Source organism: Ailuropoda melanoleuca, chromosome 6 (assembly GCF_002007445.2).
Source record: "Ailuropoda melanoleuca isolate Jingjing chromosome 6, ASM200744v2, whole genome shotgun sequence".
Lineage (NCBI taxonomy): Eukaryota > Metazoa > Chordata > Mammalia > Carnivora > Ursidae > Ailuropoda > Ailuropoda melanoleuca.
Window position 1 is genome coordinate 47,910,812 of NC_048223.1, and position 26,527 is coordinate 47,937,338.

At 36.4% G+C, this 26,527-nt stretch overlaps 1 protein-coding gene across 1 annotated transcript in view; it reads left to right on the plus strand.

The window, feature by feature from the left end:
* The window catches only part of PCDH15 (protocadherin related 15), a 1,685,023-nt gene that overhangs the window by 1,176,372 nt on the left and 482,124 nt on the right, over positions 1–26,527 (plus strand). Inside the window, exons 8-9 of the mRNA XM_034662367.1 lie at positions 13,104–13,223; positions 19,663–19,773. Coding sequence (XP_034518258.1) covers positions 13,104–13,223; positions 19,663–19,773 — 231 coding nt within the window. The remainder of the gene's footprint in view (positions 1–13,103; positions 13,224–19,662; positions 19,774–26,527) is intronic.

The window sequence follows — 26,527 nt, forward strand, 5'->3', positions numbered from 1 at the left end:
GTATATATATATATATATATAGTACTTTTTCTGTAGAATGCCTATGAGTTCAGGAAGAATTATAAAAAGTAACATGATGACAAGCATATCAAGACCATCTTGCCCAACTACATGTACAATAGGTGATATACCATAGAGGGTATTTTATATTAGCTGGTATCATATGCTGGTTTAATTATGATTTTATTAAATTATTATTTATTTTTTATTAATATTATAAATTAATAATTAAGAAAATATTGTTTTTTTATTTTACATTAAATGCCATTAATTTCTCCTTACATTTCAACAATACCTGTTAGCCTAATGTGCTCATCATTTTTTTTAAATTGGGTTCTAAAGTGTTTTATGTAGTTAAGATTTAAGTTAGTGATTGAAAACATTTTAATGATCATACCAATCAGCAGGAACTAGAAGATGAAGTCAGCCACATTAAACCATAGAAAGTATGAGAATCTCTCACTCTCTTTTATTTCTTTTTTCCTCTCTAGTCTATCTTACTTAATGTTTTGGCTGAGAGTTAGTTCAAATTTATACTATATATTAATTAAATTTAATGTAATTGGGGCGTGTGGATGGCTCAGTCAGTTAAGCATCTGACTCTCAATTTCGTCTCAGGTCATGATCTTGGGGTCAGAAGATTGAGCCCCACATCTGGCTCGCACTGGGCGTGGAGCCTGCTTGAGATTCTCTCTCTCCCTCTCCCTCTGCCCCTCCCCTCCATGCTCCACCTCTCTCTCTGAAATACATAAATAAATCTTTAAAAACTAATGTAACATAAATGAACAAAGCTCTATTATTTTAAAAATATTTCTCATAATAAATGTTCTGCTCAGGTCTTGGATTTTGTTATAATGAAAGTGATTATGGAAATGGCCCATTTTATCATCGTATTTTCTATTATTTACTTTAAAAATATCAGAACTCTTCAGACCTAAATAACTATTTTAGTAGAAGTAATAGGATACCATATAACCCATATCCAATTTCCCCTCTTGTTAACAGATTTTAATTAGAACTGTACATTTTTAAACAACTAATGAACCAACAGTGAAATGTTATTATTAATTCAAATCCATATTTTATTTGGATTTCCTTAGTTTTTACATAATGTGCTTATTTTTGTTCCAGGACCCAATCTAGGTTACCATATTACTTTTTAGGTATTGTATCTCTTTAGTCCTCTCTAGACTGTGGCAATTTTTTTACTTTTATTGTTTTTGATCACCTTGACAGTTGTGAGGAGTACTGATCAAATAATCTTTCTTTCTAGTAGATAGATAGATAGATAGATAGATAGATAGATAGATGTGTGTATATATACCATATAATCATATGCATAATATATTGTATATCATATATAGATCTATAGACCCCCATTTAATTTTCCCAATAAAGTCATTATAGGTCAAAGACTCTACCTAGGATCAAACATTGCACTTAGTTGCTATGTCTTTGTAGTCTCAATCTTAGGTCCTTAGTATTCCCTTTCCTTTAATTACCTTAATAATTTTCTGGAGTGGGGCAGTTTATAGCATATTTCCCAATTTGCATTTACCTGATATTTCATCATGATTATAAATTTTGTTCAGGAATACCACAACAGTAATATGTATTTTTCATAGCACATAATAAGAAAGACACACAATATCAATGTGTCCCATTACTGGTAATGGTAGCCTCTTCAATGGTACCCAACATTTTTACTAGTGATTTGTGAAGCATTGATTTGTTGAAAAACCTTGGGTGAAAATGCAGATCACTGTGGTTGGATATATTTTCTTTCTTCTTCTCTTTGCCCCTTGAGCATTTATTAAGTGCTTTTTCAGGCATGAAGCAATAAACTAGCAATGAAGTTTTGATCATGAATGAAGAGGTTAGCATACTAAAAAGGCAAATTTGGGAATTTATGAAATAATTTGCTTGCTGAGAATATACCTATTTTCAATGGCAATAGTAATTTAATATCACTTTTCTAAAATGCAGACACTAGCTTAGTTTAATTTTTGTCTTTCTGTAAATATCTCAAAACTATTTTTCCTTACAGTGAAACATAATTTATCTTTGATGGAATACCTCATCCAAATTGCATCATTTCAGATTATCTGTGTATCTTGAGTTCTGGTATATGACACATTATATTTATTTCCTCTTTCATTTCCCTTTTTCTCAAAAGCTTATTAATAGCAGATTATGAAATTTCTGAAATAATACATTTCCCAGTGCCTGGGAATTTACACTTTGAAGTTAGACAATCTGAGTTGCAGTAGAATTATGACATGATTCCTCAACTATAAAATAAGTATAACAACAAAAATAATGTTACAAATTTGCATTAAAGGATTAAAAGAGATAATACATTTGAAGTACTTAGTACAGGTTATGGCCCTCTTTTCTTGTGAGTCAACTTTGCTTTGGAACTATGCTTTAGACATAGTTACATATTTGAAAATCAAAGTGTCTTCACAAATTAAATGCAAAATACAAGTTTGTGAACTGGCGGTAATTCGTGGAACAGCACTGAGATCAGCTTTTCCTCACAATGGTGAAATGACATGATCTCAGAATCTATTCAGTTTGAGCGTTCACTTTCCTAATCAAATTCTTCGTTTTGTGCTATTCTTCCATATTTCATCATGGTTGTATCATCTCCTTTCATGAATACATGCATTTTCAGACATCTGTTCTTATCAGTCATTTCAGTAGATCTAAGAGCGCAGACGGCATCCATGATGAAGCATAACAGTGAGAGTTCATCTACAGTTAAGAATTTTTAACACATTTTATATGTGTTTTCTTTACAATTGCTAAGTACAATAAGGTAATTTTTAAGTTAAATATATATTTATATATATATTAGAAAATATAAATTTATATATGTGTGTGTGTGTATACACATATATGAAATGTCCATGGTATTAGAAACTTGATAAATATCTTTAAGGAATAAAAATCACTGGACCTTCAGAGCCATACTCTTTCATAGAATTTCTTTGAGAGACAGCACGAGCAGGTAATCTATAGCACAGAAAAGCTTCCAAAGAAAGAAGCCCCAGTTCCTTTCACTTATCCTTGTTTTCCTCCTTGAGCGTACTAGGCACATTCCCCCTGGGAAGCAGGAGACTGGTAAGAGAGGAAAAAAGGAGGTGGAGATTAGCAGACAGGAAAGAAGCACGTAAAAATATATTTTCTACATTAAACATGTAAATGGGAATCAATTTCTCAGTTGTTTTAAAAGATTCAAGTATTCAACAAATTTCAAATTTAGTAAGCTCTTATATATAAATATATATACACATATATATACACATTCTCTCGTATTTGTGTATATAGATGCATACGTATATATTCAATTCAAGCATAGTTGCTCTTTAGATTTTAGTAAAGATGAGTAAAGCTACTTATCACTCTAATAACAATAATCCTCTTATTTTGAAGACACTTATCTACCAGAATTTACCTTTAATAATTCCTTCAGAAGTGACTTTCTAGCTTTCATAATTAAAATAAGGAATCCAGATTTTACACACAGGTGCAAAAGCTATTATATTAGATGGAATATGAAGAACATATGTATGTTTTTCTTATTTTTTCTCTGATTTGTATAAATCCCTGAAAGATAACATCCACTAAATTTGAATTCAGGAATGTGTGTTATTTGCAATTCTAGAAAGTTTTAAGATAAACTAGATAAGCTTCATGTAGACATTTGATTTGGATAAATGGTTGAATAAAACAAATATTCTACTAATGAGTTGGTATAAAACCGTCATAATGGACACAGAAACAATGATTATCATAAGCTCTCAATAAATGACCATAGACTCAGAGATCATGTAATTTAATCATTGTGAGAAAAAGCTGAAGTCTTCAACAACGTGAACCTGTGTGCAAATCCATCCCTCTACTTCTTTGTGGAGACTGTCTTCGTTTTCAAATGTATCACTATCCCTAAAGCATATTTCCAAGGCAGAGATGACTTGTAAGAAAGATCATGCAATTACTTTATCTGAGGAGGAAGTTAACGGCTGAACAGTAGCCAAAGAATGAATGGCTTCTAATTTGGAAAGGTTCCTATGATGGAAGAGAATCTTGACACCCTCCAGCGTAATTGAGAAGACCGTGACAATACGTGTAGGGACAAGAAGATACTAACTAGTCATTTTAAAATAGGTCTGCTTTCAAGGACTCTATAAATTCAAGAACAGGAATTTCTAACACTCTGCACAGATGGCTATGGAAACACTACAGGTGATCTTCAAAGGATCAGGAAGTTGGGGGGCGCCTGGGTGGCTCAGTCTGTTAAACGTCTGCCTTCAGCTCAGGTCATGAACTCAGGGTCCTGGGATCAAGTCCAGCATCAGTCTCCTTGCTCATCGGGAAGTCTGCTTCTCCCTCTGCTTGCTGCTACCCCCGCTTGTGTTCTCTCTCTCTCTGTCAAATAAATAAATTAAATCTTTTTAAAAAAATAAAGGATCATGAAGTAGGATCAGAGCATCCAAAGATTGTACATCCCGTGTTGCAGACAAATCAGCAGCCCTTCCAGAGTGCTACCCAGGAGGGGTACAGACCTGGTGAGTTAGAACCTGAGACTGAGCCTCACCTCTGCATAATCAGCCTTCAGTGCTCCACCCCCTGGGCAAAACCTGATATTTTCTCTATTATTAATTTTAGCCAGTTTGGTGGGCATCCAGTAATGTGCCATTGGCATTTTAATTAGGACGTCCTGATACCCAGTGAAAGTCAGCACTCTTTATGTGTTTATTGGCCACTAGCTTAGGCTCTTTTTTGTGAATTTCCTATTCAAGAGTCTGTCATTTTCTTGTTATGTTGTAGAGGTTCTCTATATATTCTGAACATAATTTCCTTGTCGAATATACATATGGAACGTGTCTCCACCAGTCTTGTTGTTCATAGTTTTACTTCCTTGTTAGTGATAATGGATAAGAGTCTTTATTTTTAGTGTAGTCCAATTTGTCAGTGTTTTCATGGTTTTTGCTCTGTATGTCTTATCTAGTAAGTCTTTACTGATTGTTATATCTTGAAGATATGATCTTGTTTTCTTAGGTTTGTCTTATACGCTACATTTTTTATTTCTATTTTTATTTAAATTTGAGTTAGTTAACATATATGGTAAAATTGGCTTGAGGTGTAGAATTTAGTGATTCATGATTTACATTTTTATCAAGATACAGTTGACATATGATATTATACTAGTTTCAGGTATACAATGCAATGATTCAGTATATGTGTATATTTAAAATGATCACCACAGTAAGTCTAGTGGACATTCAATCAACACACATACTAAGCTTTTTTGTGTGTGATGAGAACTTTTAAGATCTACTCTCTCAGCAACTTTCAAACATAATAATACGGTATTATCAACTATAGTCACCATGCTGTACTTTACATTCCCAGGACTTTTTTTTTTTAAAGATTTTATTTATTTATTTAACAGAGAGAGACAGCCAGAGAGGGAACACAGCAGGGGGCGTGGGAGAGGGAGAAGCAGGCTTCCTGCCGATCAGGGAGCCCGATGTGGGGCTCGATCCCTGGACTCTGGGATCATGACCTGAGCCAAAGGCAGATGCTTAACAGCTGAGCCACCCAGGCACCCCAACATTCCCAGGACTTATTTATCTTATAACTGGAGGTTTGTATCTTTTGTACCTTTTGACCACCTTCAACTAGGGGGTGTGAAAACACACACAACCCATTCCTGCCTAGCCACCGATCTCTTCTCTGTACCTATGAATTTGTTGGGTTTTTTTTTTTGAAGATTTTTGTTTATTTATTTGTTTTAGATTCCACATATAAGTAAGATTACATGGTATTTGTCTTTGGCTTATTTCATTTAATGTAATTCCTACAAGGTCCATCCATGTTGCAGCAAATGGCAGGATTTCCTTCTTTTCTGCGGCTGAGTGACACGAGTGCACTCTCTCTCTCTCTCTCTCTCTCTCTATATATATATATATATAAACACAGAGAGATATATATGCACACACATATTATATATAATGAAATATATATATTACTCCATTGTATGTGTATATATATACATACATACCATATTTTCTTTATCCATTTATCCATTAATATATTGACACTTAGGTTTTCACATGTCTTGGCTGTTGTAAATAAGGCTGCAATGAACATGGAAGAGCATTTATGTTTTCGATTTAGTGCTTTCATTCCCTTTGGATAAATACACAAAAGTGGAATTACTGAATCATATGGTAATTCTATCTCTAATATTTTGTGGAACCTCCATACTGTTTTGCACAGTGGCTGCACCAATTGACCTTCCCACCAACAGTGCACAATGCCACCTGGAATTTAGTTTTATGTAGGTTATGAAGTAGGAATTGGTAACATTTTTTTTTCATGTGGACTTCTAATTAACATAGCACCATTTATTGAAAAGATTGTTGAATTCACATACACTGTTGTGTTGTCTTTTTCTATAACTGAGGTAACTATCTGTGGGAATTGTTTTTGGACTCAGTAGCCATCCCACTGGTATATTTGTGTATTCTCAAGCCAACACTGCAATGTCTCAATTTCTGTAGATTTATATTGAAGTCAGGGAACTGGAAAGTGTAAGTCTTCCAACTTAGTTCTTCTTTAAGACTGTCTTTCTATTCTTGACCCCATGAAGTTTCATGTAAATTTTAGAATCAGCTTATAAATCTCCACATCTTTTGATAAATTTATAAAGAATTTACATCTTTATGTTATGATAAAGCCAATTTTTTGATAAAGCTTATATTTCCACTTATTTAGTTCTTTAATAAACAATCAAAATATAGATCTAAAATGTTTCTCCTAAGTGCTTTAATCCAATTTTTACATTCACAGGCAGGAAACAATTTCAGAGGAGCAGGGATCATTGAGCTAAGTGGAGCCAGAGATGAGACTCGATCCTGTCTCCGTTTCTGGTCGATTGAGTCTTTGAGCCACGCTCCTAATGAATTACTAGTGTTGTTTGTCACGGACAGCCCATCTTCATGATTCACTGATTCTGTAATTGTGAATTTGCCTACTTGCTCAAATTTATTTATAAGCCCAAATTCAATACTTGCCAAACTTCCATGGTCATTCACAGACATGTGCAGAGGGATGAAAAATCTGAGTCACTCCCATACACACTTCTAACTCAGGCCAAACTCAATGATACTCTGCCACCTTGTTTCACGTCTCCTACTGTAAACAAATGTCCCTTTTTCTGCAGTCTAATTAGAGCCACTTTGTTTACATCTTTGTACTTTGTGCCGGTGATTTTGCTGTTTAAAATGGCCCCCAAGTGTAGTGCTGCAGGGCTGTCTAGGCTTCCTAAGCATATGTCCCTTACAGAGAGAATATATGTTTTAGGTAAGTTTCATTCAAGCGTGAGTTATGGTGCTGTTGGCTGTAAGCTAAATGGTAGTGAATCAAAAACACATATCAATAAGGTGTCTTTAAACAGAAGCATACATTAAACGAGGTTATATATTGATTGGTTGATGAAAATGTTGTGATGAGGCTGGGGGGAACCTAAGCTTGTGTTCCGCCTAGCGGTGGGTAACCCCAAATTCCTCTGGAAGCCATGGTTCAGTATTTGTTAAGTCAGTGTTCACGGTGACATTATAGAACATAATTACCATGGATAATGAGAAGCAGTTGTATTTATATGAAGCCATGGATGCAAAGCTTCTGTGGGGAAATATTGCAAGGAAGCTTGTAAGTGAGGACAAGTCTTCTCCTTTTGGAGCATTGTTCATAATTTTTCAGCTAGCTTCAGTAGCCATGGATCACAGGATACACAGTTCACTGAGAGCTGTTCATTTTTTACATTCACATTCTAGTTTGTCTTCTGCATCTTCTTGAAATACTGAATTTTCTTGCTTTGATTTCCTTTAACTTTTCCATTTGCATGTATCCATGCATTTTCTGTATTTCCCAATAGCTGTATAAAATCCTTGTGGAAAGAGACATGAACTAAATAAGTAAGTGGCACCCTCAGGCAGCTGCCCACCCTGATAATCATCCTGTGTGTTAGAATGCCCTTCAGAAAACCAAATTTATATTTCTAAGACTTGCTGGAATATTAAAGAACACAGAACATGGCCATCAGCATGGCAGATGTGCCCTGGAAACTCTGAATAATAATGTATAGGGCAACACAGCTTTGAAATAAACAGCCTGACTCTCACCTCTACGTCGTATTCAGAAATTCACGAAGCACCACCATGCCCCGCCTCCAGTACTGAGAATAAGTCATGGTGACATGTATGTATTCATATTTATGCAGTGTGTGTGTGTGTGTGTGCGCACACACATGCTTGTGTACATACATATGTGCATACTTCCGTTGGGTGTATTATAATGAAAATGAATGAAATCTATTTTTTAGCATCATTTTGCATGTTCCAACTCCCTTTCGCTTGTTTGCATCTAGTATAGGTCATTTCATTGGGACCTTTTTGGTCTCTCCAGAACTTCCATATAAAGATTAAATGCTTTATCTTCTTTTTTCTTAGCTATTTCTCTTGTATTAGCTTTACATCCCTAACCCTAGCCTGTGTCTGATAGATTACAGATAAATGTGTGCACCCCAATCGCTGACCCAGGTTAGTGCAGCATTTCACCTGTGTACATCTGCATGGGGATGTTTCCTCATTCTGGTAGTGGAAACAAGTAGGAGCAATGTGTACTAAGATGTCTGGTCTAAACATACAACTATGGAAGGGAGCAGAACTCGCTCGTTTATACAGATGCTGAACTAATAACGAGGCATATTTCCTGAGTCCTTTGCTGTCAACAACTAAATACCACATCTTCAAAGTTGGAGGGAAAATCTTTAATCTAATTGTTAGTGAAATTGTAAAGAGACACAGCACCAAATGAAATACAATGCTGAAATCTACTGCTGTTATAATAATGCTTTCCATTTAATTTTCAAGGACCTAAATTCTCCTCTTCGTAAAGAGCTTAAAATCCTATTGAGAGATCATTTATGACTTTTATTATGATATCATTATAGAAATGATAAGATGGATTCTCTTTGTCTACAACGAGGCAATTATTTCTCTTGTATTTTTCATTCAAAGATATAAACTAATAGAATTGACTGTAGAATCATATTTCTACTTATAATTTCAAGGAATAACAAAAATATATGTGGGCACGTAAATTCTATTGGGGGCAATTATTATGTGTGGCACCCAAAAAATAAGTTTAAATCATAAAATGAGAGTGATTGAAATTGAAGTACTTTTTGGAGTAACCTCAAATTATAGCCATGAACAAATGCACAGGAAGTCCTTTTATGTGTAACCCAACAATAGTCTATGTTGGGCTTTGTCACCAAGTGCATTTTTATGAAAGCAACCAAAAATATAATGTAGGGTTTGTTTTAAATGACTAGGTACTAAAAATTATACATCTTTATCAATGTGATTTTTAAATGTAAAAGAAAGATGTCGCTGATGAAGAGGAAAAATATTAATTGACGATAATATATTGAGGCTCCATAGCACTTTTATGTCACCTTTTATGAGTTTCAAAAACATCTGTCCAAATGGAGAAAAACATAGAGCTTTTTTGTGGTTAGGGTCTTTGAATTTGCAAATATGTCTTTGGATTTGCAAATATCACATAGTGAGAAGTAAAATCCTTCAAATAATCTATTCCAACCAAATACTGTCATAAATATTTATTTTTAGAAACAATCTCGAGTAAGACTGGGAAACATAAAAAATTGTGAGATTTAGAGACTATTATGCTTTATTTTCTCCTTGACTAAAAATAATTCTTTTCTTATAACAAGTGCCATTTTATTACTTATCCAAATCATCAGGGAGGTTTCATTTGCATCTTGGATTTTGAGACTCCAAGGCAAGATTGTTTGTTGTTGTTGTTGTTTTTTGCCTACATATATAAATAATACTTCAAACTTTACGTCTAGTCAAATTGAATTTATATTATTAAAGCAGCATGTAGAAAACTGACAACCTGTCTACATAATTTAAAATTTCCAACAGAAAAATAATGACACTATGTAGTAATACTGCAGTTTAATATTATACAAATGGTTACATGAAAAAGTGAGAGAATAGTAAGGTTTTCTCGTTTGTTTTACTTCTAAACAACTCTGATATGTCATCACAATTTAAGCCTCCATGTTTCGTAATGTACAGGTAATGCACTACTGATTGTGTTGAAATATTGCCTTCCTTCAATTAAAAAGCAAAACAAAACTTGCTAAGAAAGAAAAAAATTGGTTTTAGTAATAGTGAGTTGATATTAAAAAGTTTTTGTTATAGCGTCTTGTCCTTTTAGGTGCACATTAAAGGGACTGGCAGAATTGAGGAAATAGGGAGCACTCTGATCGTTTTCAGCAGTTTCTGTTCTTTGCTCTAAAGCCCTTTCCCCCTGGCATCCAGCTCAGTCACTGTCTGAGCATCTCCAGACCCTGGCATGTGCTCCCAGCTCTTCTGACCTCCTCTTCCTTCCCCTTAATACCTGTGTTCTGCCCTTGGCTTCAGGACTTCAGGATCCCTCCCCACAATGAGTCTAGTCCGGTAAGATACGCTGCCTCTGTGTGAGTAGATGGAAAGACACGGACACGTTGTTTTCAAAATCTTTCCACACCTACTGTTCAAGTTTCTCTGTTTCATTTTTTGTTTTGATTCTTTTTGTCTTTTTAAATCAACCCACAGCACTGTTTTTTTTTTGGGGGGGTGGTTTGTTTGTTTTGTTTTGTTTTGGTAACAAAGTCTTTAAAAAAATACTTCGTGGGGTGTCTCAGTCAGTTAAGTGTCTGACTCTTGGTCTCAGCTCAGGTCCCGGGCTCCACACTGGCTGTGGAACCTACTTAAAAAAAAAAAAAAAAACAAAAACAACTTTGTAGGGTTTTTGGTTTTGCTTTATTTTAAGGTTATCAACAATTTTATTTTCACATTGGAGGAAGAGGATACTTTGAAATCATATGTTAGGTGATGGATAGGTGATAATCATGTGCTTAGGAAATCCAGTGTGTATATTTTGAAGCAGATCCTTTTTCCATTGCTACTTCTTTTTTAAACAGTATTTCCTAATTTTTAAATAAGCTTAGAGTTTGACTTGACTATGATGACCCCTTTTCTAAGAGTGCTGATGAAAGGAGATAGGAATACAAGGAGATCCAGCTTTGGCATTCTTACCACAAAAATACTTTGTTTTATTAGTTATCTGGAAATAAATCATCATTCAATTTTAAAATTTCATGGGTAGTAAGGAGGGCACGTATTGCATGGTGCCCTGGGTGTTATACATAACTAATGAATCATCGAACTTTACATCAAAAAATAAAAAATAAAAATTAAAAAAATATAAAAAAATAAAATAAAATTTCATAATTTAAAAATCAAAGCAAGCTGCATAAAAATAGGTTATTTTTTTTTTGTAAGAAAGCACAGTATCTTTTGGAACTGGGATTATATTTTAAAAAATACAAAATGGTCAGCTTAGAAGTCTTAGCAGTCTTTCAGTGACCTCACGTTTTCACCCAGTGTCCCTGTCCATGGTGTCCTGGTGTTCTCATATGTGCTATTGAGACCATCTCCTCTCTCTTTGTGTTCTCTTTGACCTGCTGGAAGTCAAAGTTCGCCCTTTGGACCTGCCTGCCAGGAAGGCTGACTTTGTAAATACCTGCTACTTTGTATCGATGGCTTGTTTCTTTCATCATAATTGTACCTTTTTTTTTCTAGATCAGGAGTTGCAAAGTACGGTGGTTGCTGTACCTCATGCATGTATTTTGTTTGGCCCATTAATTCAGTTTAATTCTCTAAAATCTGTGGCCAACTTTAGAACTAAGGCATTTCTTATAAAATTAGAATATTAGAAGACTATATTCCATGATGGCAAGAATTTGCTTTATAGAATATATGTGCTTCCTAGTTTGCCCCCGAGCACATCAGGCTCACTTCACTCATTTACTCATTATTTGGTGGATCCCTGTAGAGACTTGAATATGTACCCACTGAAAACAGGAATTAATGAGACAACTTCTTTTCTTTTTCAATCTCTGAAACTATTTCTCCATGAAAGAATCCCATTTAAAAACTAACAAAACATATCTCTAAAAATAAGGGAAAAAAAATGAAAAGCCTCTGCTCCATAGAGGCAGAGAGATTATGTCTATTGACAAAACTTATTTATTCATGATTTCAATGCAGTGATTAAGGAAGAAAGGTATAAAATGCAAGCACGACAAAAGGATCCCTTATTCTGATGTGGAATAGAGAATGCTTTGTGGGGGATGATTTAGGAGAAGGTGATACTAATTAAGTGGAAATGTAACTAATAAGGAGGATTCCAGCTAAAGCTTGAGGACTAGAGGCTCTGGATGTAGAAAGACACGGTGCACAGAATGACCTGCAGGTCAGAGAAAATAACAGTGATTCTCTGGTGGAGAGCAACAGTGAATGAAGCTAGATACGCAGGCCAAATGCCAAATCATGGTCTTGTATGCCATATTAAGTTTTGTTGTTGTTTGAATCCCAAGGGAAAAGATCTGGCCATCTTGCCAACACCTGCCACTCAATGGCTTTCTGCGAGTGCAGAAACTCTGAGATCTCTCCCTCCCCTGATATGCAGAGCACTGCTGTCCCCTTCCTCAGACTTCCACTGGCACATCATGTCATTGATCTCTCCGACATGGTTTTTGATTTTAAAATAAAGATACTAACTTTCCCATAAAATTTAAATTCTAGCTTGTCGATTACTTAATGCATCAAGGTTTTTTTTTTTTTTTTTTTTTAAGGAGGGACAACAGATGCATTCTCTCCACAGGGGCTAAGATGCTGATGGTCATAAATTGGTCCAAATGTGCTTCACACTGAATTAGGGCCTTCTATTTTTTACCCAAAGCAAGGACCGTGATGTTGGAAATTTCAGCTTTTACAAGAACTCCTATGGAAGGTTTGCAAGTGTTCTTTAGAAACACGTCAGGTCTGTGGCCTTGGGCAGCAGCCTGCTCTCCTTTGTGTAACAAAAGGCTGGGCTTGTGCTGGAACACTTCTAGTATGCTGTTGATGGAATGAGGATTGACAGTTTTTATTTTATTTTATTTTCAGCTCACTCCAGTTGGCACCACGATATTTACAGGATTTTCAGGAGACAATGGAGCTACAGACATAGATGATGGACCAAATGGACAGATAGAATATGTTGTCCAATATAATCCAGATGATCCGGTATGTCAGTACCTACTTGCAATGTGACATCACTATGAGGAATAAAAATAGTGCCTACTCCAGCTGATCCTTACTATATTATTTTATTACTTAGCTCCTCAAACTACATTAGTAGTCATTACGCTGTTAAAAATTATCTCAAAATTATAGTCTTTTAACTAGTTGTTATACTTTTAAAAAGCACTTTAAGAAACCTTTTGGTGGGTTTTGTAGGTAAAAATTTAAAATTATTTATAGGTACAATATGCCATTTTCACCACATTCCCACTGTGCTTGTGGACCCTTAAGCATTCTAAGTAAATCAGCAGAGATGGTGTGACCAGTGGGATGCATATGTTTTATGTATCATGCCAAGTAATACCACACTGCCGTCGTCTACCAGTGAAGCCTAAGGCAGAGAAGAGAACAAAGCCTTTAGATGTAGCCTTCTTTTTTTTTTTAAGATTTTATTTATTTATTTGAAGGGGGGGGGCGAGCATGAGCAGAAGGAGGGGGAGAAATAGACTCTCCGCTGAGCAGGGAGCCCAATGCGGGACTTGAGCCCAGGACCCCAAGATTATGACCTGAGCTGAAAGCGGACACTTCACCAACTGAGCTACCCAAGCACCCCACTTTTTTGTTTTAGATTATTTATTTCTAATTAGACCATAAGATTTTTACACTGTTTTTTAGGCCGTGAAATTATTACTTCCAGTATGTTACATTCTCTATCACACTGATAAGATCAAAATGGTTTTGTTGCATCCTGAGTGAGAAGCCCTGCATGCCACCCTTCTCTTCCTCTTTCCCCCAGAAAGCTTCTCAGGGTGCCATGTGTTCCCCAAAGCATCATTTTAAAATCATTTCTTAAGTGAATTTTCTAAATGAATGCTTGTTCTGGATGTTTAATATAAGGAAAATAGAAAGTGGTTAAGTTAATATTGTGTCTTTACATTTAAATTATGTATTTGTTATATAAACTTTAAGCAAAGGAACAAAAACACTGAGCTTGCAGAGACTAAGAATGGCCAATAGGACCTACCTCTCACATGTAGTGTGAGAGCTAAGTGAATTGTGAGCGTTCTCATCTTCTTCGGATGGATCAGTTCATGGGTGGAAGAGAAACGGGCTCACAGGGGCGGCTGGCCAGTGTGCATGGAGCCTCTGAGCCTCAGACTCAGGATTCTTTCTAGAGCAGACAGGCTGCAATCTTTCTCCCCTGTGTTCTAATAACACAGCTCAGTATTTATGGTAAAAGTTTCAAAACATTCAGAGAACAAAAATGAGAAAGAAAAAGAAAAGCTCCTGGGCATAGCAGATATTTTTGTTTGTTTTATCTGTCTTTTCTCCTAAGATGTGTGTCTCCATGTGCTTGTAGGTAGACGCAGTGGAAAAAAAAAAAAAAAAGACAGGGAAGTAAGAGGATGTGACAGAAAAAGACCATCAATAAGAAGGGTTGCACAAGAAATTGAGTGGAAAAAAATCAAAGAAGGAGCAGAAGACAAAAGGACAAGAGAAACACTTTTCCTTAAAAGCAGAAACAGAGCTGACTGCACATTTCATTTCTAGACCGTTTGTCTTCCTTACTACTTATGTTTTTAAAAGAATTAATTGTATATGTGCACCATGTTTCTAGCTTACATTTTATGAAGGTCATTTCCTAATTTTTACTCTTTAAGCTGTAAAAATGAAACTTCCAGCAAGCATAGGACAGCCTGGCCATGTATTTTAGGGAAATATTTATTGCATTGCACTAAAAACCAACCTCTCCAAGGTTTAGATATAGTGTGAGACAAAGCTGCATTACTTAGGAATGATCTTTTAGACATTCTGGGAGGCTAGAATTCCTTGTCACCTGTGCAGTAATTCGTTCTGAAGGCTTCCCCCTTTCAGGGACTTGTGGACTTGGCATGAAACATAATATGTACCTTTTACTCCCTATAGATTGGATAAGCCAATTGGCCATATGCAGTGTCCAAATTACAGAAAAAGAAAAATGGACTCTAGCAAGCCAGCACTACTCTGGAATAAATCAAGACATTCTTTGGGCATGGGCTTAATTCAATGAGGCAAAAGAATAAGACACCATGAGAGCACTTAACTTGGGGTTTATTGGGGGAGAAAGCATGAGCCCAGCCATATCCTTCCAGAGAGAACGCATCTTTACCCATCATGAAAATTTAACGTAAACCTCAGTTACCTACTGAGGTTTATACCTCCCACTGTTCAATTGCTCATAATTGCTTCTGTTAATAGTGCCATAATATTCATCTACTAATTTCTTAATTTCAAAACAAAACTGTATGGATGACAAACATATTTAACCTGAAAATGTGGCCACCTCTGGCATTTGTAGACACAATTATGGTTTCTCTCAAATGAGTCCCACAGTGTATGGAATAGAAAAATTGTAGCGTGGTCTGTCCCACTTAAAAATCTCAGGACTTTTTGTTTGTTTTCCAACTGATGGTACGTTATTCATGAACAGAAATCACAAATTAATGATCTCAAGTTTCATTTCACTCACAGACATTTTGTTTGGCCACGAATTAATTTAAAGAACGTATTTTTATTTATTTACTTGACAGAGAGAGAGCACGAGCAGGAGGGGTAGAGGGAGAGGGAGAGAGAATCCGAAACAGACTCCACACTGAACACAGAGCCCGACTTGGGGCTCAATCCCAGGACTCCAAGATCATGACCTGAGCCAAAATCAACAGTAAGACGCTTAACTAACTGAGCCACCCAGGCACCTGTGGCCACAAATTAATTTAAATCATTTTTGAGCCAATATCTAAAATCATGAAATTTCACATTCAGATTAGATTTCCCTTCTCTCTAAAGAGATAGAAATATGACAACTCGGGTCCTGATTTCCAAATAAACCTGTCCTGTGTGTCCAGTGGTCTTTTTTTTTTTTTTTCAGCTGGTATAATCCTCAGGTCTAAATGTTCCACGTTTTTAGAGTTTGCCTATCTTTGCTGAGTTTTCCTGTGATCTCACTTGCAGTGAGTATATTATTTACATCTCTGAGCACAGACAGAGTTCAAGTAGCTGCTTTAAAATCCTCCTCTGCTTTTCCTAACATTGGTCTTCCCTGATTTTCTCTCCTGAAGAGGGATCCCATTGCCTGGTTCATCATGGGTCCAGTTGTTTTGAACTCCGTCCTGGACGTTGTGAAGGTTATGTGGTGGAGAGACTCTTATTTCTGTTATATTCCTCTGAGAAGATTTTTTCTGTGTGTTTGTTTTTAATGTACCAGACAACATTGTTGACTTACGTTAAAAACTCTTGGGTGCAGCTCAAATCTCAATTCCGTATACTTTCTTAGTGCACCTGTTCTAATCATGCATGTGTGCTCTAGAGGTCACTTACAGAGTCGGACACAGCTTACATGTGGCATTCGTTCTCTCCCTTCCTATCTTTCTCCTTTCTAAGGCCCCTTCTCACCTTCCATCAGCATTGGTTGTCTCAAAAATCTATCCCCTGACTCTCCAGGCCAGATGGACTTTCTATCAGAATTTTGACCGCCCCTCCAGGTGCTAGGTACTGTAAAACAGCAAGTTCACCCATTTCATCTCTTCTTTCAAGTGTGTGGTATCTCCCAGAGTATTTCTACTTTGGTTATCTCTCTAAGGATGTCTGGTATTCTTTGTTTTTGTTTTTGTTTTTGTTTTTGCATTTTGTCCAGAGTTTATAGATGTTGTTTTATGGAAAGACCAAGTAAAGTAAGAGATCATCAACCATATAGAAGCAGAACAATTAATTCCCAATCAGTTTCTTTCTTCAGTATATCTTTAGAAGACTAGTATGCACACTTCTTTTTCCTTCTGAACCATTCTGGGCAGCAGCAACAATGATATAATCGTTTTGAAGTTTTAACAACAACAGAAGAGCATCATTCATTTCATCAATGGCTGTGAATCTGCAGTGACGAGCTATCAGCTCGTTAGCCACTGGTACTAGTTTATATCCAGAAACATGACATTTCAAATCTATATCACGCTGTTTTCTCTCTAAGGAAAGGAGAATTGGAGAAACTATTGAAAAGTTGTCTATTCATCTCTGTATTTTAAAGAAGAGGGTAATTTTCTTTTTTTTTTCTTTTTTTTTTTTTTTAAAATTTTATTTATTTATTCGACAGAGATAGAGACAGCCAGCGAGAGAGGGAACACAAGCAGGGGGAGTGGGAGAGGAAGAAGCAGGCTCATAGCAAAGGAGCCTGATGTGGGGCTCAATCCCATAACGCCGGGATCATGCCCTGAGCCGAAGGCAGACGCTTAACCACTGTGCCACCCAGGCGCCCCAAGAGGGTAATTTTCTAATAACATATATGAGTATATCCTCATGTCTCTGTATTCCAAAATATAAGAGAAGTAAAATATACTATCACTTGAAATTATTATTTTGAATACTCAGCAAATGTAGCAGGTATCGATTACCATTACTATATGCCACCACTGATCCTTGAGACAAGTTTCAGGGGTTAGTGTGATGTGTTAGTTATCTATTACCATATAACAAGCCACCACAAATTTAGTGTCTTAAAACAACACACACTGATTTTTGCAGCTTCTGTGACTTAGAGAGTCTAAACTCAGCTTGGCTCTCACAAGGTTGCAATGTAGGTGTTGACCAGATTAGGTTCCCCTGTGGAGGCTCCACTAAGGAAGAATTTCCTTCCAGCTAAACTGAGACTCCTGTCACAATTCATTTCTTTATGATTTTAAGATAGAAGGCATTGGCTTCTTGCTGACTGTTGGCTAGAAGTTGCTCCCAGCTCTGAGAGACCACACTTAGTTCCTTTGCTGTATACCCCTGAGTTCTGCAAGGAGAGTGTCTAGACCCAGTCTAGACCACACTGAGTTCCTTTGCTGTATACCTCTGAGTACTGCAAGGAGAGTGTCTAGACCCATTCTAGACCACACTGAGTTCCTTTGCTGTATACCTCTGAGTACTGCAAGGAGAGTGTCTAGACACAGTCTGTTTGCAAGATGGAGTCGTCCATGACACAATGCAGCCACAAGAGTGACAGCTCATTACCTATGCTGTATCCTGTTGGTTAGAAGCAAGTCACAGCCCCTCCCACACTCAAGGGGAGATTTTATACAAAGACATGAGATGTCTATCAGGAAGTGAGGATAGGCAGGGCTCCCTCAGGAATCTGTCACACCTACTATTATGTTCAACTTTATTGTCATCATTTTCGAATGTCATATAAACAGATCTACTGTGAAAAGTACTTTTTTAGGAAACTTACACAAAACAGAGGGGATGGAGTTTCTGTTCTGGTCTTAATACAGAGTAAATCGAAGATGGTCACTTGTACTATCAGCATCTTTGTTCCATTACCTGTATTTTCTTTATGATGTGGATGAACGTTTATACTAGATGTGGAACAGAGAAGAATCAGGCATTTGTACTATCCAGAATCATTAAATTTTAATTACCAATGTTGCAAACTCATCACTAAAACAAAGCACTTTTATTTAACCCATGCACAAAATCAGAACAGTTAAAATTGAGCTTTCTTTTTTTTCTTCTCTTTCCTTTTTTTTTCCTTCTCTTTTCTTTTGCCATCATTTTCATTGAATTTTATCTAAAATAAATAAAGAACGAGTTTAGGGATGAATAGCTGCTGAACTGATTGACTACATTTAAAGCAAAGACATTTGTGCTGGTTTCCAAAATGTTCTGGTTCTTTCTTTCTCTCGAGAAATACCAGGAGTGTCCCCTCTTTTTTTTTTTTTTTTTTTTTTTTTTTGGTTGAAAGAGTGACCTGCTCTGGGTAATGACATGTGAGCTCACAGAACCAAGTACAAGTCACCATCTCCCTCCTCCTCCCATTTCCCTCCCCTATACCAATGTTGTAAAAGAATATTATATAGTAATCATAAATTGCAATGTTTGAACTCTTTGGTGACACAACAAATGGTGGTAACAGAGAAGATTTCCAGGTACCTGAACTTTGATTTAGAAATATCCCAGGGCTATTGATGGGGAACCCTAAAAATATATGAAAAACTGCCACAAGAAACAAGTTTCCTGGTTATTATCAAATGACCCTGGTGAAACCCATTGAGCATCATGCAAAGTTTTTGAAAAATGTTGAGAATATTGGGACACCTGGATAACTCAATCAGTTCAGTGTCAGACTCTTGGTTTCAGCTCAGGTTATGATCTCTGGGTCCTGGGATGGAGCCCAGAGCTGGTTCTGCCCTCAGAGGGGTGTCTGCTGGAGATTCCCTCTCTCTCGTGTGCACACCCTCTCTCTCTCTCATAAATAAATACATCTTTAAAAAAATGATGAGAGTATTAAATCTGAAGCTTACAGGCAATATTCTATTTTCAGATTATATGCATGTTCTCTGTAACTTTCAAAGGACTAAGTTGCAACACTGCATTCTCCAATTCATCTTCTATTCGAAGGAGTTGATTCCGTATCTTTCCCTGTTTGCAGATGTCCAATGACACCTTCGAAATTCCCCTCATGTTGACTGGAAACGTAGTGTTAAGGAAGAGGCTCAACTATGAAGATAAGACTCGGTACTTTGTCATCATCCAAGCTAATGTGAGTATTCAATTTCCCTAGCTTCCCTCTGGGCAACGTATGAAGTAAAGAACCCACCAAAATTGTGTAAGTGCTCTCAGAGTCCTTGGTGTAATTTATGGCCTCAAAGGGTAGGCTGCCCACAGCATAATTTATATATTATAATCTTCTTGATGGGGAATGGGATGGAATGGGACAGGAAGATTGTTTCTACTCACTATTTCCTTCCCTCTGAATCAGTCGTGCCCACTCTTCAATAATTTGCTTCAGCTCACACTGAAGTGTTTCTCAGTGTGATACATGGAACGTCAACAGCAGAATCACCTTGGGTGGATATTAAGCATGCAGATTCCTGGACCCAACCTCAGACCCTCCGAATAAAAATTTCAAAGGGTAGAAGTGGAACACCTGCATTTTTATTAACTCCCCAGGGGGATTCTAGAGTACACTAAAGGAAGGGAAAAACTGTCGAGTTGGCAATCTTCTCCCCCATGGCTGCCATTTCTTGAATAGTTGCTCAGTAGGTGTCAGGTACTATGACCATAACCAGGATGTGTGCACAGCATGAACAGAACATCGGAAAAATAGTTGCTTAGATAACATGGACATTTATTATTTTAATAAAACCCCTAGATTCATGTAGATCAAGGGCTGGTTTGACAGTGCAAGTATATCACCAAGAACTCAGGTTATTTCTCTCCTTATGTCGTGCCCCTTTCCTGAAATTTGGTTATTTTTCCAATGCCTTGTTTGTCAGGTGCTCGTGAATACCACAGCCTTAGACATCACAACTGCAAAGTCTGAGGGTAAGCCAGTGGAAAGGGGCAAAACTAGGACTCCTATTATGTTTGTTTATTCCTTCTTTTTATTGCAAGGAAACTCTTCCCAGGTCCTCTCCCAACCAACTTCCCCTTCCAGCCTGGGATCCCAAGAGACAGCATAGAGAAAGGAGGTTGAGGAGGACTGTATGTAGCAAAGGGGAGTGAGGTAATCACCTCTGGATTACAGCAAGCTCTGTGCATCTCCTGAAGCTGGACACACTGATAATGCTGGGGGAGGGGGTGGGCGTGGGGAGAAGAAGGAAGAGGAGAAAACAGAGTCTGTTAACAAGAAGAATGGGGCTAATATTTCAGCAAACAGCTGATAGGGCTGGCTACAGATAGCTTCCAATATTGACAAAGGTCCAGAGCAAGTGACAGGATCATGTTCTGAAAAGGTTATTAGACTCTGAAGGCAGCCTGTGCCTTAAGGACTCCTGAGCTCATTGTCATCCTATTCATAGAGCAGAACAGAAAGACAGCAGAGAGGGGCGAAAGGAAAGCATCCTCCATCAGCTCTTCTGAACAAGTTTATATGCAAAAAGGTGTCACTCAGTGGCATTTTTGTCCTAAAGATATTTTTCCAGAAAGGGGGGGATATTTTGTCTGTGTATATATACATTTAAATATATAATTTATATCTATATATTTAGATTGTTTTATATATTTATAATATATAAATATATTTACTTATATAAATATATTTATTTTTATAAAACATATATATACACATTTATCTGTTATATATACTAGGTAGATAGTAGATATAGATATATAGAAATCTAATTTTTGAAGCCAAATTTCTAGATTTACATTCAAAATTTTCCAGTTTGTTGTTTTTCAATTCAGTGCCTTGATACCAAGGGGCAGAGGCTAATGTAGAAACAGCAGATATAAGAAAAAGTAAAATCTACCGGGGAGAACCTCTCAGAGCTCCTCAAAACCCTGAAATCTTTCTTTTTAAATATTATTTCCATACAAGTGAAAATGAGAAGAAAAAGATACAGTTTCCCTTGCCTGACTCAGAACCTCTAACAAAATGTAAGGAAAAGTAAGGTTGCTGGAATGTGTTTGAAAACTAGTTTTTATTCTGCTATTTACAATGAGGTATCTTTTTTTAAAGAAATGCAAGCTAAAACATCTGAATTGCTACTTAATTTAAAATATTTATAAAGACACCTGGAACAATTTGTATGCAGTTTGCTAGACTGCCCATTAGTGAGGGAGGGAATGTTAAATTTTTAGCATTTCAGGAATAAAATTATGAAATAGAAGGGTATGTACGAAACTTCAAAAGGAAGGAACAGAATTGGCAAGAAAATAAAGAAAAGGTTAATTTCTCTGTAAAAATTTTATTATAAACTTAAGTTACACAGTATAAAATGTGAATGTGAAATCTAAAAGAGATGAAAATTTTTAGTGTTTTTAAAAACTTTAGAGCTATATCCTTTTAATGGTTTTAGAATATACCAAAATTAGGATGCATTTTAATTTATCCAACTATACTTTCTATTTTTGTTTTGTTTTTTTGGCGCGGGGGGGGGCGGTGATATCTACCCTCATGACTCCTGTGAGAGGCAGTGGGTGCAATATTGTGGCAAAAGCATGAATTCTAGAACTGGATTTAAGTGCCAGTGCTGCCGTTGACTAGTTGTGTGCCTTTAGGCATATGCTGTACATTAGTTTCCTACCTAGTAAAATGAGGATATTAATAAAACACACCACACGGAGTTCTTGTGAAGATTAGCAAGTTAGCAACCACAAATCTACTTAAGACAAATGCTTGGAATATATTCTCATATCATTACAGTATTCTATAAACTACTTACCTACTGACACTTGAGTGTTCAAAAATGGGTAATTTAGGGGCACCTGGGTGGTTCAGTTGGTTAAGTATCAGACTCTTGATTTTGGCTCAGGTCATGATCTCAGGATCCTGGGATGGAGCCCTGCATTTGGCTCCTTGCTCAGTGTGGAGTCTGCTTAAGATTCTCTCTCTCTCTCCCTCTGACCCTACCCCACTGCTCACACACACTCTCTCAAATAAATACATAAAATCTTTTAAAAAATGTATAATTTAAAAATGGAATTACTGTAAGAAAAAACCATGCATTTGTATGTATATATAGACATATACTTTTAATCTTAGTAAATAGCACCATATTATTTCCCAAAGTGTTAACAGCATATCACTCTTCCACAAATGGTAAAGAATTCGTCATTGCCTCTACATCTTAGTCACATAATTTACTTAAAACAGTGGGTTGTTAGAACTGAAGCTGACTCATCTTGCTTGAGGACTGATTGTGGGTCTCTTCCCAGCTCCGAGTTCAGGGACCTCACCTTTGTGGGCATGGTGGTAGAGCCTAGAGTATGGAAAGTGACAAATGATACAATCAGAGCTGCTTCTCTCAGAGAGATGGTGGTTAAACATTGATTGCTTCGTATATGCCAACGTCTATGTTGGGGAACAAGAATCCCTGTCTCTCAAAGGTCCTTCTAGCTGGACTAAGGATCAAATTGACACGAGACAGATTCACAGAAGAAAATCAAATGTAATAGGTGTACCTTTGAGGAATCCACATAGACATAGGAATTACAAAGAGAGTCAGACAGGATGAGGTCTCTGTGTCATCCAGAACTAGGGAGAAGGGCGTGGGGGCCTGGGGCTTCAGAGGAAAGGGATACACATCTCCCAGCAAGAAAAGCATATGTCTGATAATTAGATGTTTGTCCTACCATATAGGTGGGTCACTCAGATAGAATTTATCTCCTTTAATAACCTTTGTTCTGGGAAAAACCCCAATTTAGAATCTTCTATGTGGTTAGGGAAGGACAAAATTTATCTTGAATGCACAGTCTCAGGTGCCTTCAGCTCACAATAAGCCAAAGTTGTACATTTAAGGGGGGGCTGTCCTGAGCCCCTTCATCTATATAATTTATATTGTTATGTTTACATAGAATCATGAAATCCATAGATTGTTATATGTTTCTAATTATATTTTTATATTCTTTGGGGTTTTTTTATTACTATTTGTCAATGGTATGTAAATCAATGTACAGTGTAGATCATGTACATTAAAAACCTACATTATTCTCTTGGAGTCATAAAGAGACTTGAAATATGAGCGATCAATTTAGATTTTAGATGGTATCTAAGAGGGTAGAGGTCTGATGATAACTTACTGAAATTACTCAATTTGAATCTGGCTTTTCTTGTGGTACAAAGATTTGATTGATATGCAAAGGAAACTATTCAAATTTCACGTAATTAAGAAGTTTCTTTTTATCTATGTGGACATGTTGTTACTCTTAAATAAGCCAGGAGAGCTTGGGTTAGCATAAATAAGAAAACTTGTCACTTGTTTTATTGAGAATATTTGCAACATTATTACCCACAGTTTATTTTAAATATGAATATGCAATGAGGGAATGATTAATTCTAGAAAACAGAAGGAAAAGAAATCTAAAAAAAAAGTTCAGAGTTATACAAAGATCAGTGGGTTTTCTTTCTATTGAAATTTCCAATATAGTCTGTACCACAAACTCCAATTTTGATATATTACCTTAAATCACAAAGGAATCAAACTCATGTCTTTATACATATATATTATTTAAAACCAGCTCTCTTTTGTATTAGCATTATCCCGAGGGAAATACTAAGGATTCTTAGGTACTCAAGGGCTCTTGATTAATTGTCAGAAGGAAAAAGTTTACATTTAATTTAGAATCATAGCCAGACTAATTTCTGTTACCTTATCAATAACAGCACAAATTTAATATTTTCTCAAATATCAAAAACCCTAGAATAGGGACACTAATTGTCTTTCATAATAAGATATGATAATTCCTAAAAATACTATTTTTTTCTTATCTCTGTCTTTCAATACTATGAATATTCAAAACAGTATGTAAACATTATAGTTATATGGGTTTGGATGTAAAAAAAAAATCAACTTATTAAACAACTTTTCAAAACTAGCCCCCACTCTGACTTTCCCTCACCTCTACTTTCTACTGATTATGGAGTAAGTGCTGAATTGTACACCCCTTGTTTTCAGCTCTGCGAATTTCCTGGGTGTATTCTTGGGGAATAGGAGTGAAATGGGAAGATAATGCTTGGTGATTAACAAATACAAAATGTTCCAATCCTAAAGACATGTAAGCATGTGGAGATGCAAAATAGCATGCTATTCTATCTACAAGTATGCATAAAAATTAAGGAAAATTAGGTAAGCATCTCTAACAAAAAAAAAACACTTTGAAGAAAAAGAAAAACTCACTTTTTTTTAAAAAGATTTTATTTATTTATTCGACAGAGATAGAGACAGCTAGTGAGAGAGGGAACACAAGCAGGGGGAGTGGGAGAGGAAGAAGCAGGCTCATAGCGGAGGAGCCTGATGTGGGGCTCGATCCCATAACGCCGGGATCACGCCCTGAGCCAAAGGCAGATGCTTAACCGCTGTGCCACCCAGGCGCCCCGAAAAACTCACTTCTAAAATGGTTTAGACCTACACAATCTTGTTTCTTCTTTTTTCTCATTTGCATAAAGGAATCTAACAGAATCAAGTTACTCTAGGATAAGTTTTAAATTTTCATTCAGTGATATTCCATCTATCATCGGTGGACAGAAGCAAGACAAATACCTCCCTGGTCCTCAGTAACTGAGTCAGGGTCAGGAGACACAGGCCAACTCTAATTATGTAGCATTTTTTTTCTTTATGTACTGCAAATACCTGATAAGGTAATGAGAGAGTCTTTAATATATGTATCTACGAGTCAGTCTACTAGGTGCTTCTAGCCATTTTTTTTTTAAGCTACAAACCACTTGAATACCAAGTATGTAAATGTTGGACATCTCTATTCTGAGGTTCCTATGGCTCAACAAGAAATCAGAAGATCAGCATGCCTGTTCCACACTCACTTTAAAACTGAGATTCGTGTAATTTCATAGTATTTGGTAGAGTCCACATCATTCCTGGCCCCACTCCAAACAACCAATATTTAACTTAATATGCTTCTAAATAGAGAGCAGATACTGAGTGAATTAGAAATTAGCATTCATCTCATTTGATCAAAGAATAGTGGGCAATTAAACTATTTTACAGCAAGAAAGCCTTTTGATTGGGATAAAAGGATTGAAGTCTTACTTATCATCTAACAGAGGTGTTTTATTGCCTTAGCATCGTCATAGTTTAAATATTTGCAATTTTATAAAAAATGTGCTTGGTAAAAAGTGTGGATTGTGACAATGAATTAGTTATCTCTGAGTTATTTCTAAAAGTAAATACCTTTGAAGGTCACCATGCTTAAAAAGAAATCAGTTCTTCTGAATTGCAATGTGTTGATGAAAATTTCTACTTATTTAGTAAATAATTCACTCAAAGACAGCAGGTGTCTCTGCTATGCGGGCATATGATTCCAAAGAGTTGCACATTATGTTGCCAACAGGTGGGGCCAGAGGATTGGAGGCTTTTAATAAAGAGGCTAAGGATTCAGGGACCAAGTCAGTGCAGGGAGCCCAACGTGGGGCTCCATCCCAGGACTCTGAGATCATGACCTGAGCCGAAGGCAGACGCTTAACCGAATGAGCCACCCAGGTGCCCCATTCCTGAATATTTCTTATGGCTTTCTTGATTCTATGTTGAAGATATGTGTATACTTTTAAATTCCTCCATTTCAGCCTTGACGCTGGATTATTCTTTGTATCACCTGCAATTCCTTGCACAGCTGAATTCACAATAGTTAATGACTTGTTTTTACGGTATCTAATTAAAGTTTCATGTAAGTTAATGTTAACGTTAGCAAATGTGTAAATGACATGTGAAAGAGTAATGACACTTGGAAAATACAAATTAAACAGTCAAACTTGAATAACTTTTAAAAGAGATATATTCTTCCTTACCAGTTACATCCAAAGTTTCTAAATCAATGAAATATTGTCTTATTTTTAAATG